Source organism: Taeniopygia guttata, chromosome 1A, assembly GCF_048771995.1.
Source record: "Taeniopygia guttata chromosome 1A, bTaeGut7.mat, whole genome shotgun sequence".
In the NCBI taxonomy this organism is placed as follows: domain Eukaryota; kingdom Metazoa; phylum Chordata; class Aves; order Passeriformes; family Estrildidae; genus Taeniopygia; species Taeniopygia guttata.
In genome coordinates this window covers 40,134,813-40,156,363 of record NC_133025.1, presented here as the reverse complement: position 1 = coordinate 40,156,363, position 21,551 = coordinate 40,134,813, and the positions used below count along the sequence as shown (strand labels likewise).

General features: G+C 35.1%; 1 protein-coding gene across 2 annotated transcripts in view; it reads left to right on the top strand.

The window, feature by feature from the left end:
• The window catches only part of SLC6A15 (solute carrier family 6 member 15), a 37,113-nt gene extending 17,279 nt beyond the window's left edge, over window positions 1-19,834 (top strand). For both annotated transcript variants that reach the window (XM_002195811.7, XM_012569061.5), the window contains exons 3-12: window positions 2,528-2,685; window positions 3,167-3,293; window positions 4,808-4,989; window positions 6,228-6,338; window positions 9,776-10,017; window positions 10,125-10,317; window positions 11,521-11,713; window positions 14,212-14,371; window positions 16,949-17,111; window positions 18,463-19,834. In XM_002195811.7, the coding sequence (XP_002195847.2) occupies window positions 2,528-2,685; window positions 3,167-3,293; window positions 4,808-4,989; window positions 6,228-6,338; window positions 9,776-10,017; window positions 10,125-10,317; window positions 11,521-11,713; window positions 14,212-14,371; window positions 16,949-17,111; window positions 18,463-18,834 (1,901 nt within the window). In that variant the 3' untranslated portion in view covers window positions 18,835-19,834. The remainder of the gene's footprint in view (window positions 1-2,527; window positions 2,686-3,166; window positions 3,294-4,807; window positions 4,990-6,227; window positions 6,339-9,775; window positions 10,018-10,124; window positions 10,318-11,520; window positions 11,714-14,211; window positions 14,372-16,948; window positions 17,112-18,462) is intronic.
• Window positions 19,835-21,551: the final 1,717 nt, after the last annotated feature.

Here is a 21,551-nt window from a genome sequence, read left to right as displayed (position 1 = left end):
TGATATAGCACCTCTGTACTGTTGGCTTTCAATGAATTGTATGAGCAGATTTTTTAAAGACAGTGATGCCAAAGCTTCTCACTTGCAGTGTAAATTCTGTATTGCAGAAATTTTGAGAGTCAGACAGGGGTATTTAATGGTTTCTATGTTATATGTTTATAAGACAGATAGTCTCCCTCATTTTTCAGTGTGGTTGTTGCTCTGTTCCTCAGTTTTCCTCACATTTACTTTCTTCTGTCTCTTTTTTTAATAGCAAGTCAGTCCTTTCTATTCTTTCCATTACGTACACATAGAAGATGAACTGCGATAGACACCAAAGTGCTGAATAGGAATGTAGCTGCTACCTCAGTAAAAACAACGCTTCAGTAGACACTGTCAGACAATATCATTGCATAGCATATTATCATGGAGCTACTTTATTGATAACATAGTCTATAGCCTCTGAGGTACATGAGACTAATATTCTTTGTCTGGTGCGACAGTGGTTTTTCATAGAATCGCAGAATCGTTTGGTTTGGAAGGGACCATAAAGATCATCTAGTTCAAACTACCCTGCCATAGGCAAGGAGCCTTCCACTAGACCAGGTTACTCAAAATCCCATCCAGTTGTCCTTGAACATTTCTGGGGTTGGGGAATTCAAAACCTCCCTGGCCAACCTGTTCTAGTGCCTAATCAACATTATAGTAAATAATTTCTTCCTAATATCTCATGTAAATCTACCCTCCTTCATCTAAAGGCCATTCCCCTTATCCTGACACTACAAGCCCTTATTAAAGGTCTCTAGCTCTCTAGTACACTTTAGTACTGCTATAAGGTTCCGTAAGATCTCTCTAGAGTCTTCTCTTCTCCAGACTGAATAACCCCAGTTATGTTTTTCCCAGGTCTTTTCCCAGACCTTTCCCAGGTCTGTTTTGCAGTCCTGGGACCAATGTGGTGCCTCCGGACTCATTCCAGGCGGTCAACATCTTATGTTAGGCTCCCATTTTTCTCAGATTTTATTTCTTCTTTTTTTTCCCTAGTTTTGAACACAAGACTGCAGTTACTCCATTATTAATATCTTTATAAGATCTTTGTAATGGAAGGGGATGTCCAATTAATGTATACTTCATGAGGAACAAAATAGCAAGTGGACCTAAACAGGAATGAATGCTACCAGAACATCTGAGACCTCCTGCAGAGCCTAGGAAAGTTAGGTTTCTAACATAAGCTATATTACATGAGATAAATTGCCCACTAAGGATATGAAAATGCTAGTGCATTTTGATAGATTCCTAAAAAAGCTCTGGAAAGTTGACCCTGCATGAGGGAGCTTAGGTCTTAGCTGGAGATGAGGATAAATGCCAAATTGGTTTCTGAACTTTGCTCAGCTTCTCTTTCATCACAGGATGAAGATATTGATGATACAAGTTAGCAGCTCTGAATCTAAGCTTCTGAGGTCTTTAGATCTTTGCTTTGTAGCTTGCTTCAACATGCTGCAGTCTGCATCTCTCAAAGGTTTTTCCTTAGCCTTATAATAGTTTCAAACAGAAGTTCTGAGGCCTTTGAGTAGTTGTCCAGCACAGTGGTCTGTATTGCAGTGTAAGAGCCACACAAAGTCAGGTGCCACATTGCTTATGCTGATGCCTGCATGTTTTGTTAGCTCTGGTACTACATACTCCACAACACCGAGGAGGAAGTTAGGCTTGAACTTGTCAGTGCACTTAGTGTATGGATATATTTGCTTGCAATCAGACTTCCTGATATGAATGGAGATGCATCCTTAAGTTAGAATTGTGTACGATCAGTTTCTGGGAATAAGACCTTAAAAAAGAGGAATTGCTTTTAATATATATGTTTATGTAAAGGTGTTACAGTTGCATTTCCAAATATGACTTGAAGAAGAGAGTTGGTGAGTACTGCAAGATACAGATCTACAATACTCTATTTTGCTTCTGCCTCATGTTCCTGTTTTCTGTCTGGAGCCCTGTGGCAACAGGCTGATACAGTTTTCTTGCTTAGCTGGGTAGCATCATTATTATATACAGTATGAAATCCCCTTTTTGAGCATCTGAGAAATGGAGAAGTCAAGAGCTATCTTCTGAAACTTCTTGTGATTGAAGCTCGCTTAGAATGTTGTGTACAGAGTGTTTTCTATATTTCTTTTATATTCAATCTTGCTGCTCTGTTACAAGTCAAGCTGTAAGGTTTTCTAAGTAAGGTTGTCTAGCTCCCGATGATTCTGTATTCCTAAAAAGTTTGATTGAATGTCCAATATTTTAAACAACTCATTTCAGTAATATCTCACTTGCAGAAAGGCTATTCTGAAACATGTTACAGTGCTTTATAGATTAGGTGTCTTTGGGTTTTTGATATCTTACAAGACTTACAACCGAGGTTCAGCCACAATTATCCTTGCATGTGATCAAAAAAGCATTGCAATGAAGGACACTAATTCAAATTTGAAGCTATTAGAAATTTTCACATTTGTTCTGTCAAGTTCTGACTCTTCTTCCATTTACTCTGATTTATTCTTTGTTCCCCTCATAGGTGCCTATCTTGTGCCATACTTAATCTTGCTACTGATAATAGGGATTCCACTCTTTTTTTTGGAGCTTGCTGTCGGGCAGAGGATCCGTCGGGGGAGTATTGGTGTGTGGAATTATATCAGCCCCAAACTTGGAGGAATTGGATTTGCAAGTTGCATAGTAAGTTATTTTAACACTGTATTTGCTTTCAGATGTTATGATTTAGACTTTTGTTTTGCTGCAGGGAAAGGCCACTGATTTATATCTGGGCATCAGAGTCAGTTTGCAGTGTTTTCAAAGATCTTAGAACTTGAATTGATCCATTAAAACTGTTGGCATATATGTGTCTGTTAATTCAATCAACTTGTATTTTGTGATTCTTTTGAAATTAGGAACTGTGGAACAGAGTACCCTTCTGGAGGAAAAATGCCTGTAAAAGTATAGACGTAACATAAATAAATGTGGAGAAAAGCAAAAATTTAGAAAATGTCAGGTACTTCAATAGGACAACTTGTTCCGTTCTTCTGATTTAGTTGAATTAAACTAAATTTAGTTAATTAGGTTCATTGACTGATGTACAGAAATATGCAGAAGTTCAGCAAGCATTTTTCTATTTATTTCATAATGTAACTTTTTGTTTGTCTTTTTTCCTATTTACTAGGTATGCTTCTTTGTGGCACTGTACTACAATGTCATTATTGGATGGAGCCTGTTTTACTTTTCCCAGTCTTTTCAGCATCCATTACCATGGGACCAATGTCCTTTAGTTAAAAATACATCTCATACATGTAAGTCTATGTTAACATAAGGTTCTTAAAAATTATATGAAGTATATAAAATTTGAGATTTTCAAACAAAACGGAGAAAAACTACAATTTAAGGAGATGCTTGTGTGCAAAAGTGATCTATTTGTGTGTTCTTAAGTGTCCTATAAGAGCACTGTTTTCTGTGTAAATTAATAGAAGTGAGATAATCAGTCCTTTGAGTTTTGCTGTAATGAGATGATCTCTATGGACATATTCTATAACAGCATGAAAATTCCTTATCCCTTGGATTTGGTTATCTTATAACAGTACATATTTTGTATTATCATTGCTATTGAAATATGAATTATTTCTTTGTTTCCTTTTTTTTCTTTAATTATCTTTTGTGGGTTTATTTACTGCTTGAATAAAGACCAACCAGGGATGTTTGAGAAGTTGTACCTTTTTGTAGTGTCTTTTCCAGAGTTGCTTGCTTCAGTTATTATTTGGAAATAGTACTTGTGAATGTTGACACACAGTCAAACTGAATGTATTCCACAAACTACTGTCCATTAATTGAGCAGCAGTGGTTGTTTATGTACTCTTATCCTTCCTAAATATTAAGATACAGCATGTCAACCTAACTTGAGCAGAGGGCATCTGAACTAAGCTTAAAAAATAAAACAATTATATTTGATAATGTCTTACCTTTTTTACTAGGTTATTTCAGTGAAGATCTGTCATCTGTGTTAGGTTTCTTAAAAAGAGTGTATTTCCCCCCTTTTTTCCCTTAATTATCTTGACTCAAGACATGCTTACATGTATGGTTGATTATCAGGTATAAATAATTTATAAAGAACTTAAGTAAATATTTTCTCTGAAGAAAATTTTCTATTTATTTCTTACGTGTCTAGATACATGCAGTTTCTTAAACTGTTTGATAACATGACTATAACAGAATTACAGTATGATCCAAAGAATCACTTCTGGAATATACATAGCAACTTCCATTAAATATATCTATGTAGGAGCCACTTATTTCCTTTTCTCATCACTTTGGTATCATTATTTTATTATTTTATTGTTTATAATGGTAGTTAAGTCCCTGTTTATTTGAGTGTCCTATCAAAGCAGACACAACGATTTGTTTTCCATATGTCTTCAAATTTGTGTTCATTGCAGAGACATAATTTTCAAAGTATGTAATTCATAGTATCATGTGCAGATAATGTAATTTTATGTGTGATAAATGGAATATATGTCTTCATCTAAGCCTGCCTACTGTTTAGTTCTGAAGTGAGAAATAAATTCTGCCTTGGAGTAGGTTTAACTATAATGTAGAGGAATACATTATCCCAAAAGGGTGTTTTAAAAGATATACCCAGAAGCTTTCACTGATAGCAGTCATTTTTTCCTTTAGGCTGTCTTAAGACTGTTCTGTGAGTTTAGTTTTTTAATAAATGATGATGGCACAATTAGAAATATTGAGGAGTGGTAGAGCACTGTTACAAAATACCTCTCCTGAACCCATTCTGTACTTGCTAACATCTCTTTGACAGTTGTGGAGCCAGAGTGTGAAAAAAGTTCTGCAACAACTTATTACTGGTACAGAGAAGCACTGAATATTTCCAGCTCTCTGTCAGAGAGTGGGGGTTTAAATTGGAAGATGACTGTCTGCTTGCTGGCTGCCTGGGTCATGGTATGCTTAGCCATGATCAAAGGCATTCAATCTTCAGGAAAAGTGAGTATACTGTTTACCTGCATTACATTGTTTTCTTTTGAAGCATTTCAGGATACACCAAACTCTCTGTTTACTCTTATGAAATCTGTAGGAGCAGGTTAAGTGCTTTAACTCACCCATGCATTTTTATAATCTCAAGTAGAGGAATATTAGTAGTTAAGTATTAAAATTCTATCAGTTTTATTGGAAATGGTAGTAATTTAGTGGGAATTGAGATCTGAAGAAGAATCATTTTGCTTTTCATCAATGTAATTGTTGCATGTAACTGTACCTCAGCTTTATTGTGCAGCATAAGTCGCTGTGTTTTAAGTGTCTAAGGAAATAAGTTTCCATGTGTACTCACCATATGACTGCAGTGCATTCACATATGCATGCTTCTGGCATTAACACAGCTGTTTTCCAGGATTCTGGATTGTTTCTTTTGACTAATGACTTACCATCCCTTTGCATCTGAGTACTGTTGCCTTGTCGTCTTTCCTGTGCATGCAGCCAGCTGCATTTGCTGGTGAAAGACGTGCTAGATCTGTTGATCTCAGTGGATTTTTCTGAGGAATAACAATTTGTTCCAGTAGCAAAATTCTTTGCTATTAAAAAGTTTGGCACTGACATGGCAATTTTTGTGACCTCCTTGGGGCATTTAAGTTAAAGAAATAAGTAGCAAGTTTAACTAGAGAATCATTTTACTTAACTTTACAGAATAAATTTTTTTTTCTGTGATAGGCAATGAAAGATCAGACGTGATTACTATTTTTTGTTGTTTTGACCGTAAGCATGTGATTGAATTCATTGGTTAAGTGCTTTCTACTGATTCTTGTCCCCTTTCCTTCTGAAGACAAAATTAGTTTCTGTTCATGCTGCTTACCTTTGCCATACCCAGTCAAAGTGCATTTGCAAAGAGAAGCATTTCTGGAACAGTTTACTTCTGTCTTTGTTTTCATCTCATGGAATTAATTCTGAATTTCCCTGAAAGTCCAGAGGCTCTTTATCGGTTAGTGATAAATACATCAGGCAGTTGTATTGCTTTTGTACAGTACAGAATTTAATTTCTTTTACAGTCATGTCATTTTGCTTCTTCTGCAGAGACAAGGGGAAGGGGAAGTTTTCTGCATATTTCTTAGAGCATATGATTATCAACTCAGTCATAAATCCAAAGGATACTGTGTAGTGAATGAACATATTGAAAAGAAAGGCTGTGTTAAATGTCATGTTACATTTTTTCTTGCCTCCTTGCATTTCAGATCATGTATTTTAGTTCCCTTTTTCCGTATGTGGTACTTTTATGTTTTCTGATCAGAGGACTGCTCCTTAATGGGTCAGTGGATGGAATTCGTCACATGTTCACCCCTAAGGTATGTGCTTAATTTCTGTTTGTGGGGTATTAAACTTTCAGTGGCAATTTGACCATTTATGAATGCTCTCATTTAAGCTTATTGTTTTCATAGAACATTTGGCTGTATTTCTGTTTGCCTAAATTGCAGAATTTTTGTTTATCTCAGTGGCACAATACCAAGCCCTAAAGTCCAAAGGCTCTAGGTGTTCCAAGGGTCTGTAGAGTTTCCTCTCTTAGGTGAGGGTTCCAAGAGTTGTACACATCTACAAAGCTAAACAACTGAGAGTGCAATTTGGAGGGTTCAGGAAGTTTAGAGAGCTCTAAATACTGAGAAGAGAAGATTGCCATTTTCTAATATTGAAATGTCTAGTTCTGGGTTGTCAGTGCCTTACTTTGAACTATCATGATAAGCATAATTAACTTGTCCCTTTTGGAAAGAGCATTTTTTTTCCTCCTTTTTAGAAAATTTAAGCTGCTTACATAGTAGCCCAAAGTATTTAGTAGTGAAGTAGTGTAAATACTCGCCACTCAGCTTTCCTTATGAATTTTCTTATGACATGCCAAGATAGTCGCAGTTCTAAGCATTTTTTTATTACTGCAAATATTTTTGCCCAGAAAATGCCTTACACAGCTTTAGATTTTCTAAATACGGGGGTGATGTTATGAATTACTATTTAGCTTGAAGATCTAAATTGTGCCCACACCTATCTCAAATGCTTGCAGCTACATCTGCACTATAAGAACAGCATTTTTGAATAGTCAGAGCCACAGAGCCATACTCAGGAATGAATAAATCTGGGCTTGCATATTGTATTGTGAAATGGGCTTCCCAACAAGTCCACTTCACAATACAGTTGAGAAGAACAGGACTATTATTTCAAAAAAGAAAACTAAATAATAAGATAATCAAAATCAATGCACAGAGTGGCTAATGCCAGATGACAGGGTGTTGTCAGTTGTTTTGATTCCAGGTGTTTTGAGTCTGGAGAACTGTCATCCTGTAAAAATTACCTTTGTCATCTCTCATATTTATGCAGTCATGTTCCACTTCACTCACTGTCAACACTTCAGAGTCATGCCTATGCAGAAACTTGCTCAGGCAAATTTGGGAAACCTGAGGGAGAGAGAAATGTAATGCCTACTAACAAGAGAAAGTCTAAAGCAAAGGTGAAATACAGACCTCTGTAAGATATAAGTTGGCTTCTTAACCACAGTGTTAATACTTTCTTTGGCTGGAGAAGTACCACTAGATACTGAGGGGGGAAAAAAAAATTCCCCTTGTATCCCAACACCTCTTCAGTATTTACTGCTTCTTTTTAGAGTTATACTCTAAAAAAGTTTCAGCTGGTGCTTACTTTACAGCTACATTATACTTAATTATACAAATGTTTCAACTGATCATTTAAATGATATCAGAAGAAAAAGGGTTCTTAATTTCTTATGACAGTTTCCAGTTTTGTATCAAAATTTAAGTTGTGGTTTAAATTTGAAGATAGGAGGCCTATATGCCATATGTATTATCGGTGAATATAAACCTTACAAAATATTTCCATTATTATTTTTTTGTACTTGAGCACTGATTTGGACTGTGGGTTCATGTGAAACTACCTGAAGAAATTCAGACTCCTGCACCTGTTGTTTCATTCACTCCACTGTGCTAACACTTTATTTGGACATCCAGGCTCCAAAAAGGAATGCTAAACCAATCTAACATGAAAATTATCCAGGTAGATAGATGTGATAGGGGAGGTAGAAGCACCTTTTCTGCCCAATTAGCTGAACAAATGACCACATTTTGAGCACAGACAATTGCAGCAAATTCCCATAGTTATGCCAGCACGGGAGAGGACTGGCACACACTGGTGCAGGTGTGAGAGTTCAAGACTAATGTAGAAGGAGAGAATTCCTCTGTTTGGCATGGCTGTTAAAGCAGAAATTCTAAATAAGAAACTTCATGGACAACCTAAAAAAAGGTATGTGAAAAGCCCCCTTAACTACTGCAGTTAAACTGTGCGATTATATGAAGCTGAAGTACAGAGACTCCAGAATTTCACATGCAATACCTAATAGCAAATCAGTCTAGAGTTAATTTTGAAAGTCTGGGCTACGTGTATCCAAAACCATACTACTTTTAATGGTACCAAAGGATACGTTATAGGAAGCGAGAAGTGTTTTGGTGTTACAACCAGTTGGGGATTTGTTACAGTTAAGAATGTTCCTTGTGCTCCCTCTGGTGGGGAAAGCTCTGGCATGACAGTGGCAGAGTTAGAGCTATGTGCAGTAGCCACTTGTGCATTGTAATAATAATCTAAATTGTAAGTCAGGAATATCTTTATTGTCATAAACACCTTTTCCCAATTTTATTGTATTTCATATATATATAAGTGAATAAAGAAGCTTTCTGCTGCCTATCTGTAATAAATATTATATCTCCATGGGAAAGAGACATTTTATTCAAACAGACATTTTATTCAAAATGTTTGTTCAAAATGTTCTAACAATAGCGGATGTATTTCTCCTCAGAGTGTAATAATGCTGGTATCTATGCTGATGCTTGAGTTTTCTTTTTATGAATAAACCTAGGCCCTAAAGAAAACAAAAGTCACTTGCATTATGGAGGCCCTGAATCAGCTTGAGCAAATCTGATGTTTAAATTTGACATGTACTTCTTTAATTCTTTTTTGTGGTTCAGTATCTAGAAGAATTTGAGATAGATGATGACTCATAACTTTTTTGGTTTTGTAACAAAATTATTTGTTTTTTGGAGCAATGCAGTTGATCTGAGTGAACAATGCTGTTAAATCATTTTATAAAAGACTTAGTTGCCCCTGAAATACATGACCCGTTTAACATAGGGTTAAGTTCAAAGTGTCTGACTTAAGAGATTTGACTCATGCACGATACAGCTTGTGGTGGCGAGCATTCATTTCATATATTTTATTTTGCTTTACATATTTGCATGTAATAGAATTCTATATAAGCATGTGTATCTCATGTTCACCTTCTTTTTGTGCATTTGAAAATTAACAACAAAGCAACTTTAATCATATTCGTTGCATTTATTAAGAGGGTTGATCAATTTAAAATACATCTTAAGTCTAACAGAAGTCAGTACATATACTGTAAATAAAAGACAGTACTGTAAAAAAAAAAGTTCTCATTCTCTCTTATTTCTCCATATAACTAGCTGCTATTTCAGTTACATAGCTCCAGTAGTTGTTGGGAACATATGTAGCATGTTTCTCCTCTATGTTTAGATAATATAAAATAAATAGAAATTCTGGCCCATAAGTTTGCCAACTTCAGGGGTCACATTCGGCTTTCATTTTACCATATTGAAAATACAATTGCAGGGGAGTATTAGCATTTTTATGATGTAGTGTTTATTCTGTTGTTTTTTTCATATAATAGAAATGCATTTTATAGCTGACATATATTATATCTAATTTCAAACAGCTTGAAATAATGCTGGATCCCAAGGTCTGGAGAGAAGCTGCTACTCAGGTGTTCTTTGCCTTAGGGCTTGGATTTGGTGGAGTCATTGCCTTTTCAAGCTACAACAAGAGAGACAACAACTGCCATTTTGATGCTGTACTGGTGTCCTTCATCAATTTTTTCACTTCTGTGCTGGCAACTTTGGTGGTGTTTGCAGTTCTGGGATTCAAAGCAAATATCATAAATGAAAAATGTGTTACCCAGTATGAATATCCATTTATTTTTTTTTAAATTATTTTTACGGTTTATTTAATTTATGAACTAACACAGACCACTGAGTTTGTTCTCTCTGTTCTATTGTGTTTTACAGAAATTCAGAGAAGATTTTAAAACTTTTGAAAATGGGCAATCTCAGCCAAGATATGATCCCACATCATATCAATTTCTCAAGCATTACAGCAGAAGATTACAATTTAGTTTATGACATTATACAGAAAGTCAAAGAAAACCAGTTTGATTCTCTTGGTCTGAAGTCTTGTAAAATTGAAGATGAACTTGACAAGGTGAGATTAAGTCTTGAATACAGAGGTTAGGAAGAAAATGAATATTTCTAAGCCTGAAGTAAGCTGTGATGTGTACCTACACAGAGTATCAGGACAGTGTTACCTGTGAGGTGTGTACCTATAAAGATCTGAATGAAAGCATGGTTGCATTACAGCTCACTTGAGGACTTTTGGGTCTGATGTCTTAATATAGTCTTCACTGACTGATAATATATTTTGGTCATTATATAATTTTTCTCAGGAGGTGATAAGTTTTTTAAGCTCTATTTTTCAGAAGAATTGAGCATGAGGGTTTTTCCAAAGACTAAACAGAAGTGTTACCTATTCAGTGTCTCAGACTGATGTTCTAGTCTCTAGAATATCTTGTCTCAGACAAGATATTCTAGTGCTATGATACAATTATTAGCTACAAATACTACTTCACTAAAAGTGAAAATTATCCACTTGTTAGGTAGTTGTTTAATGAGTATCATCCTATTTTGAAATCTTACTGTAAGCCAAATCTGTAACAGGAATTTCAGTTTTCTAGCTTTAGAGAGGCAATTGCAGATTCGAACACTGACCTATATAGTTTCACCAGCATCTGAAGATAAAATATAAAATTGATAACTTAGACATCTAAAGTTTCTATACTATGTCCACTGTTTAAATTTGAAGCAAAAATATAAAAGTTAAATCCTTTATATGCTTACTGGAGAAAACAGAATGTATTTTGTAGTAGTCCTATATAGTAGCTGTTATGCAAAATTATCAGTAAAGGAGAAAAAGAAGTTCTGATTGGACATGAGAGGAAAATTCTTCATAACGAGCGCAATCAGCCATGGGACTAATCTCTCAGTGGAAGTGGTGGCTTCCATGTCGTGGGACACTTTTAAGATTCAGCTGGACAGGGTGCTGGGCCATCTTGTTTAGACTGCTTTTGCCAAGAAAGTTGGGACCAGATGATCCTACAAACACCTTCAAACCTTGTAGTTTTATTCTATGAAAGAAATATGTTAATGGTAATCAACTTACAAATTCTCATGCTTCAGTAAATAGTATTAATTGGAAGAATTATGTATTAGATAGCAATTTCCCACTCTGCCTTCAAGAGGCAGTCAGTGACATATGAACACAAAGTCAGACTTGTCAGGCTTACACACTACCAAAAAAACAAAAAAAAAATCATGAATAATGATACCATTTTTTTTCCCTCACTGACAGGCAGTTCAAGGAACTGGTTTAGCTTTTATTGCATTTACAGAAGCAATGACCCACTTCCCTGCTTCTCCCTTCTGGTCAGTCATGTTCTTTCTCATGTTAGTAAATTTGGGACTTGGAAGTATGTTTGGAACCATTGAAGGCATTATCACGCCCATTGTTGATACCTTCAAGGTCAGGAAAGAAATTCTTACTGGTGAGTTATACAAACTTTCTTTTCTCCATAGAGCAGTAAGCTACATTTTTTGATACTTGTTCTTTTTTTTTTTTTTTTTTTTAACATGAAGGTTTACAGAGCATTTTACAGAGCAGTAAATCACTGTATTTCAGACTCTACTTCCATGTACGGGCACATTAATATCTGCCAGTAAAACCTTTTCCTGAATGTTGCAGTAGCATAAACACCCTAAAACTTAAATTTTAATTCAGTTTCTGTTACAAGTGTCTGTATGGTCAGTCCTGTTGGGCTCTTTCAGAATACTTTCCATTCCAGCCTGTGTCACACATTGGAGAAACAAAGAAAAGAGTGAAAATGCATTGCAAATTACTACCAATTATTCCTGAGTAAGGCAGATGAAATCTTAATTAATAATGAAACTTTTATTATGCTAAAATCAGTACTGTAACTCTCTAGAGAAACATATTTTTCCCTCTTAAATGTTTATGATATCTTAAACAAGATGTCTAGTTGTTTCATTTGTTTTTTTTTTTTTTATTACTTAAATGGCCTAAGTTATTTGAGGTGTAGCATGTTCATGTAGCTTTGACTTGTAGGGATCTCTTTTCTTTGTGTAAAAGCACGAGCAAAGGTGTGAAGGTTAGGTTTCTGAAAACTTTGAAGACCGCTGCAAGAGACTTGGTATGTTATGCACAAATTCAGCTTTCATATCAATGACTGTAAAAGGTAGGATAGAAAGGCAAATTTAAAAAAAAGGTGCTTTAACGTTATCTAACTCTTATGAAGAAAATAATAAACTCTGTGAGAGAAATAATATTACATTTTATAAGAGTTAACCCCTAATGCAGCAGAGCAACTGCTTTTTTCTAGTTGCTTTCCTTACTTTACTGAGTTAATAATATTTAATAGATAAAAAATTCAAATTCTTAAAAAAGAGAAATGAGTTGATTTTTAAGAAGTGCTAAGTTATTGAGGACTTTTTGGTCTGTTTGTTTTTTTAATTAAATCTTAACTTCTTGCTGAGTAACCAGTGCAGCAATTAGAAATTAGCTGTTCTTCCTAAATATGTGTGCAAGTACCATGATTTATAGTCATTACAGTGGAATAATGGAGCATTTTACAGTAATTCTTTGATACTCTGATTGACAAAAAAAAAAAAATTAGGATAAAGAAATATTCAAGAACTGCCTTTCTCTTGTAACTTTTTTAAGTGGTGTGCATGCATGATTTTAGCTAAACTCAGTTTTACTCAAAAGATTGCAACTTGAGATGGTGTTTTGTTAATTAACTGAAACAAATGAAATATCTGTATTATTTTTCATGCATTACTGGTTGTATTTAAGAAGGATTATGGCTACAGTAGATTTTGTGCTTACAAAACAGAAATTCTTGTAAGCACGAAATCTTCAGAAATTTCTTTCAGAAATTCTGAAATTTTACAGAATTGTTTGCACATTTGCTGTGAACTCTTTGGGTTCAGGGAAACCAGCTCAAATGCTTAAATTTATTTTGCATTTAACAATGTCATGCCTCATGCTGCGTGGTGGAAAGTCTATAAAGACATTATAGTAATAGTCCCTGCAAGGTTCAAGAAAGACTTCTACCACAGTATTTGAAACAGTGTCATTGTCTTGCTTTCAGTGCTATAATCAATAATAATTTATTATCTTGAATTCATGCAATGGGTGTATTCTGTAAAGATATTTTATATTTTGACCCAGATAAATTTAACGTAATTTTGGACTACCTAGTTGCAGCCTTAGCCTAAGTTCCCTGTGAGGAAAAAAAAGAGCACTTAAACTGTAAGAATCTGTTTTACTGATGCTCAGCCTGCAACTGATTCCACGATTTATTGAAATTTGATTTACTTAAGCATTAAGTCCTCTTACTGACAAATTTAATTGGAGAAAATTGAGATCCATTATGCAGGATCAACCTTTCAAGAAATATATTTTGGATTGTCCCTAAAGAAGTGACAGAAATGTTGCTTAATGTACAAATACATTTAGAGAGATCCTAGTAGAACTTTATGCCATGAATGATGTTTTAGGATCAGTCTATTCAGCCTTTATGTTTTTTAGAATCATAGTAATGTCTTTGTATTATTTTTCCCCATATTTTCATATTTTTTCTTTTCACGAGTTTGAAAAGAACTTTTAAGTTCTTTTCATTTCTGAATTCCAAAAAGTGAGCTGGTGACCAATTAACATGATGTATGATGTTTTGCCTACTGGTTGATTTTACCTTTGCATTTACATTATGTTTAGTGAAAAATAGTCACTTGATTAATCTCTGCTGCTTAATCAGGACTGCTGTGATATGGTGATTCTAGTAATTGTAATTTCATAATTTCTCTGTTTTGTAGGAAATAGATAGGATTACTAGTATTCTTAAAATTGAGACCCCCCATAACAATAAAATGTTACTAACTTTACTTTTATGAAGTAATGCATTAGTTCCTCTTTGTCCATGGAACTTTGTTTTGTTACAGCTCATATTTCTGTCCTTTATTCCAGTCATCTGCTGCTTGGTAGCATTTTTTATTGGCCTGATCTTTGTGCAGCGCTCTGGAAATTATTTTGTGACGATGTTTGATGACTACTCAGCTACTCTGCCCCTGCTTATTGTGGTCATTTTGGAGAATATTGCAGTCATTCGGATTTATGGAATAGAAAAGTAAGTGAAGGAAATACATCTTCCTGTCCATATCAGCACTGTTCTTTACAATAATTATTACTATTTTAATTCAATTGTATGAAGCATTTGCATTATACACAGAAATACAAGTAATTAGAAAGTATGACAGTCTGGTCCAGAATATAGTCTCTTGTTAAGAATAAATTTGGAGCAAGATACACTACATCAGAACAGTGTACTGAAACCCAAAGAATGATTGCAAGAGGTCAAAACACAGGAGAATGCAGTATAAGAGGCAAAATTAAAGATTTAGAAAGGAGGCTAGATAGAAAAATATAAGGAATTTGTATCAACAAAGGCATCAAGAAAAAGATTTCAGAAATAATCATGGTCTAAGCAACAGATGAGGATGAGCATTTCAATGCAGTATTCCAGGCAGCCTGAGAAAGAAACAAAGCAAGCTGTAATGGCAGTAGAAAGAAAAGCATTTCAATTTATGAACTAAATTTAGTTTGGGGTGTTAGAGCAATTAATTTTTTTTACATTAGTTGTGAGAGAGGAGATGATAGCAAAAACAGGGTCAAAGCTTACTTGGAAGCAGCACAGCTGACTATGAAGTAAAGTGACGTGTTGGGGATGGGTGAAGAGGAATGACCATAAATTCCCCCTTTTTTTTTTTGGTTGAATTAATTTTATATCTAAAATCAGCAGAATGTGTTCAGTAAGTGAGATCAGTATATGCCATGCTTAAAGAATAGAAGAGTTTGTATCAAAAATAACTTGCGCCATGCACAGTTTAAACAGTACATGCTGTACTAAAATGTTGTAGTAATTAAAATGTCTGCATTTCCTTTGCATGAAGAAAAAGTGTGACATAGAATGGGTAGGATTTCATTTGACTTTTCAGTTGTCTGATCTGAGTAATCAGCCAATCATTTGTCACAATGAAACAAAACTATAAGAAAATTTAGTTTTATGGTTTCCAGACATTGTTTCTGGTCTATGCAAGTAGTACTTGGTCTACTTGCTTGTTGAAGGGAGAATTCAACTTGGACCACAGATATAATCCTATAATTGATCATTTAGATATAAATCCACCATGTAGATAATTTTATACATGCAACCAAAAGATAAAACAGATGATCTGGTTATAAGGTTGGTAATGTCCAAGCTCCACTGTAAATGGAAGTAGACATGCCAAAAGTCAGCAGCTAACCTGTGAAGAAGTTGATGTTTAGGCATAGCTAAAATATGGTAATTCTTTGCTTATGACTCACAGTGCAGGCAATTCATGTTTTCAGAAGGGGTTCTGATAGGATACAGTGAAAAGTTAACAGCCAAGTTTCTCATTTATAATGACCACCTGAGTATTCCCTCTGGAGTATTCCTCGTATTTCTTCTGATGTATGTTTCTGCAGAATATCCTTCAGGAACCAAGCAATTCAGTTTGCAAAAACTGTCAGTATCAACAGCCTCAGGTTGCCATGCCTGTGGTAGTACCAAGGGTTTCCCTGTAGATAAAGTTCTGTATAAATGTCTAATTATTAGACATTAATTCTTTGATCACATTGTAGAAAACCATAGCATAGCATCCAAAGGGTGCTATAGAAAAGAGACAATGAGTGAATTTCTGTGGCTAAGAAGTAATTCCCACAGTAGAATTAGTGCTATAAGGAGCATGAGCTAAAAGGAGACTTTTAGAAGAGGATGAGAAAGAAGACTACTTTAAAGTAAGGATAACAGATTCATGTTCAACTGGAAGAAGCACTGGAGATCTCAGAAAGAGAAAGCTACCTATAGAGGGCATGATCCATTTTAAAATGCAGCTTCCTTTTAATGATGTGTTTTAATTCAGTATAAACAAACAATAGAATGCCTCAAGCTGTGCAGGTAAAATATTTTTCTGAGAGTTTGCATGACAGAAGCTTCAAATGTGTAACTGCTTGGAAAACATCCTTCTATAAGAGCTTTTTTGAGATGTACATTTCAAAAGGGAGTGGGACCACAAGGGAGTTAATCATTGCTTGTGCACACTCCACAGGAATTATTTCTAAAATAATTCTCTGTTTCTACTGCCTCTGGAACCATGTACTCCATCATGAGTACAAAAATAGGAGTTTTGTTCATGTCTTAACTTAAAATTTTGAGGAGAAAGGAGGCAGTTTTATAGCTTGGCAAAGTCTTATTTCAGCAGTTTATATGATGCAAACCATAGCTTATGCATAAAGTTGGTTTTTTAGACTGCAGCACATGTGTGGGTTCCAAATTAATATTGCACAATCTGTAAGATGTGCTGGTAAACAACCCAGGAGACAATAAAAGAAAATGTAAAAAAGAATCTTATAAAAGAAAAGCGAGTTTAAATATCTTCCAGCACAGTCCAGCAGCAAGCAGCTTCCTAATTCACTGCACTGTGCAGGGATTCCTTTTGTTCATCTGGTCAGAACTACTAGTATAAGCTCTATTTTTCAGCCCATCAAGTAATTTAAATTACAGTTATTTCTATATACACATTTTTTCCAGTGTGTTGATTCCCTCAGGTTGGATGCTATGTATCTATTATAGTGCTCAAAATCTCAGTGTCTACACTAACAATAACATTTAATCCCTTCACAGGTTTATGGAGGACCTGAAGGATATGCTGGGGTTTTCTCCAAGCCAGTATTATTACTACATGTGGAAGTATGTTTCACCATTTGTATTATTATGTTTGCTGGTAGCTAGCATTGTCCAAATGGGATTGAGTCCTCCTGGTTACAATGCTTGGATTGAAGATATGGTATGTATATAGTGTGTATATGTATATGTAGGGTTTGTATGTATATATGCTGCCGTCATTATCATAGAGAAACACATGAGCAGACAAAAAAATTAAAATTAGAAATTCAAAATCAGTATAAATAATGACATGGTTGCTTTTATCTCAAGTAACTGATGTAAAACCAACAGTTTTTTAATTTTAAGGAGTTCTGCTTTAAAGTATAACTGATTGGCACAAACCTGTATGCTCTGAGTGACTTTTAATTTGTAACATATGATAAAGAAACTCTTAATGATGGAAGAGGTTGTACACATTTATTAAATCTTATTTTACTGCAGAAAACAGATGATAACTGCATAAATAATTTCAGATACCACATCAGGATTTTTGTGTCATAATTTTTTCCCTTTGGGAACACATATCACAATGTAGGTAGCAGCTGTATTAAAACCTGTCTCTGATAATAACTTATCAGGGTGAGTGGCAAGACAGTTCTGAGCTTTGAATTAAAAAAGAAATTCAGTCAAGGGAACTCTGAAGACTTCAGCTAGTTGTAGGCTCATGAGCCCTCAGCTATTTCTACAGGCTTTTTATGCAAAATAGAGAGAGAGAAAATGTCAAGAGACATTCATCTAACAAAACTTTCCTAAATTAGCTGTGGAGGGAAGTCACAGCAAAGACAGGTAAAGGATAAACACAGGAGGATGACTTTACTATTGGTAGATAGTATGCCTGCCTCTATCCAGGCAACTACATGATTCTCAGAAAAATGCTCTTGCTACATTTGATTCTTGCCCTCAAAAATTAGAAGGAGAAATACCTTAGAATACCAAATATGCCATTCCACGTACAAAATTTTCTTTCCACGTACAGGCAAGCGGAGCCTATTGGCCATGGATGCAATAGAGGTGTGGGGTATAGCAGTGCCCCAGAATTACAGTTTACCTGATGTTTATGAAAAGTGCAGTAACTGAGATGGTTCCTGTCTAGACCAGCTATTAGCTTACAGAACAAGGGCTGATTTTCCAGGCACAGTTACAGATAAACACTGCACACTTGTCTGTTATGGACATCCTTTAAAGGATCAGAAAACTACAGAGAAATGTAGCAGAAAGCCTAAAGTGAAAATCTTCATTTGTGTGCTGCTGAAGTGCTCTCAGAAACTTTTCAACAGTGTTTTAGTCCTGTTCACTGGCTGAAAGATAGCAATCCTACATCTCCATGACTCTTCAAATTTGAGATCTGTAGTGATGCCCACACTGAGTGCCATGGAGTATGTGCTTGAAAACTGCAGACCTCAATGAGGACTGCGGGTTTTTCTTTTTTTTCTGGTAAAGATGTATTAATCATTTTTTATTGTGTTTCTCAGGCTATGGAAGAATTCCACAGCTATCCAACATGGGGAATGATTGTCTGTATATCTTTGATGGTGTTGGCCATACTGCCAGTCCCAATAGTCTTCATAGTACGCCGCTGCAACCTTATTGATGACAGTTCTGGTAGTTTGGCATCTGTATCCTACAAAAGAGGTCGGATAATAAAGGAACCTGTTAATCTGGAGGGAGATAATACAAGTCTGATTAATGGGAAGAGTCCAAGTGAAGTGCCATCTCCAAATTTTGGCAAAAACATATATCGAAAACAGACTGGATCGCCGACTCTGGACACGGCTCCCAATGGACGTTATGGTATTGGCTACCTGATGGCAGATATGCCTGACATGCCAGAGTCTGATTTGTAACCACAGAAAAAAAGTGCTGTTTGTTTCTTCTCCCACTGATTACGGCCCTGCTGTGAGAAGTGGTCAGTGTCACTTACTAGGGTGCAATCTCAGGTGCTCCATAGTGACAGTCTTTAAAAAATGTCATGACTGTATGTACTGATTGAGAAAATTCACGATGGATTAATTCTCTTGAGTTTTTATTTGCACTGAAGGAAACATTCAAATGCAATGGCAGCCTACATATGCCAGCATGGCCAAGAATTTGATTTTTTAATTAACTTCTAAATTTAAAACTTTGTATTTCTAAAGCCCAGGTCTCACTCAAATGATAGAATATTTCTGAGGTAATATCATTGAAAATCAGTTTTTTTCTGCTGAATTTCAGGTTGACTCCCAAGTATTAATGGTGAGCTCTACAGTAGTTCACCAAACCTGTGTTTGTGTAAACACCTGTATATACCTTATGTAGATATGCTGTACTTATTTTATTAGCACTGATAATTACTTAGGCTATTAGCTGAGTAAAAAACAAACCTGCAAACTATTTTCTTATGTAATAGCTGTATAGAGCAATAGTATTAGAAAATCAAGGAGTAGACTTATAGGAAGGCGATCAAAGATTCCCTGTTCACTGGGGACTGCGTAAACTGTGGCTGTATATTTTGTGTAAAATATTTGCTTTTTCAGTGTGAAAACAATGTTCGAGTGAGTCACTCCAAGAATCTTAAGGATTGTGCAGATTCTGCATTTTTTTCTATGCTGTGTGCCTAAAAAAGACCTTGATATTTATTGTGGTTACAAGATTACATATATATTATATTTATATAATATACTTGTAATGTAAATATGTATATTATTCTGTATGTAATCATTTCAAAAGTTTTAGCAAGATGGCTTTTTTAATTAGTCTCCTTCAGTTTTGCTTCTGTTTTGTGCAGATAATTTTTTTTCAGTCAGTAATTGTTAAGAACTGTATGGCATTACATTTTAACCTACAAATAAAGAGATTGATAAAGTATTTCTCTGTGATATCATAATATAGCCTGGTTTTTCCTCATCTGGACTACTTGAAAGAATGATATTTACTAGATGAATAGAGATGCTAAAAGAACCTGAAAACAAAAAATCAGTCATAATAAACTTTTAGGGCTGTTTACTGTGAATACAGGAGGTGATATAGCGTTGTAAACTGTCAGGATACTCTAGAAGCTGGTACATGATCTACTCCTTACCTTAAAATGTTTTAAAATTAGGCATAAATTCTGATTTTTTTTACCTCTAATAAGCAAAGACCTTACATTGTCCCAGCATCGAAGAACTAGATTAATTTATTTGAGGTAAATGCAAGTCTCTGAAGCTCTGTGTCTCAAGATGACAGTTTTGAGCATGTCAGTATGGAAAAGTTATGACAAATAAATGGAAAGAAGCAACTTGATAAAATTCCTTATGGCTAACTCTTTTGTCACGAGAGAATAATCTCAGATAATTTTCCACTTCTGACCTGAGAGTTTTTGAAATTTCCAATTATCGGAAAGTTGAACAAATAGCATTAGTTGACAAAAAGCTATATTTAATTATCAGGCTTATTTTACATGTGATAGAAATTGTGCACCTAAAAAAGCGTTTTAAAAAGTCCTCTAAAATGCACATATTGGAACATACAGGGTAGAGTTGGCATAATTTAAGCAGCTTATTCTTTTATAACCGATGTATTGGCAATATTAGTATGTGTGTAATGGCTCACCATTAGAGACAGCAGAAGCATATACAAAGTATTTCTGTTGTGGCAGAGCAACAGCAAATTTCCACCATCATACCACATCAGGCTTCTGACATGACTGTTTGGGGTAGTTGCTATGCATCCTTCTGTGCCCACAGAGTGCATAATTCTGTTCTTACAGATGAGATACCTGTACTGACACATGATTTCACTTTTATAAACCCTAGTTGTCAATGTCATGTTTGCTGTTACAGAAGAGCTCTTAAAATTAATGTGAGCAAGATTTTAAGATTAAAGTGCAATAGTTATTTCTGTTTAATGCATCACAATGGGGACTAATGCTGCTTTGGCTGACTGCTGAGGGTTATTCTGCTGGGAATATATGTCTGCCCTTTTGCTCTTTACTTCAACACTTTTAATGAGTATTAAGATTTTCCACTCATTTAAACCACTAGTTCTCAATTGATTGCTTCCTATTAACTCCAGTTAGCACATCACCTCAGCTTCATGAAATGTTTCAGGCTTGAGAAAGCCCAGAATGTATGTCTTGACTGCTGTCAGATGTTCAGTTCACAATTTGATAATAACTATGATTGAACATGTTCAAGTGCAGAAGTTCTTTAGCTGTGGTTTATTATGATGGTCTCTTAAAAAGGCACAATCTGTCCAGCCTAAAGAAACAGTACTGGTCAAATAAAAATTGCCAGATGTGAATATTTAAAAAATTAAAATAATTACTATAAAGTGTGACATCCAGGTTCTTACAATATTAATGAAGGAACTACTGAAGCAAAGAACAAAATTGTATGTACATTTGCTAGTAAAGCTAAGGGAATTTACACTGCTTTGGTACTTCAGATTTGGGAGCAAAGTAGTAAAAGAAGAGGGCAGAAGAGAGAGGTTTCATATTTATCCACTTAAAAGCCAGAATGTGTTACACATCAGTTATAGCTACAATTAATCTGGGGGGTGAGTGGGCCGGTTTAAGGAAGAGATCATTGCAAAAGTCAGTCAT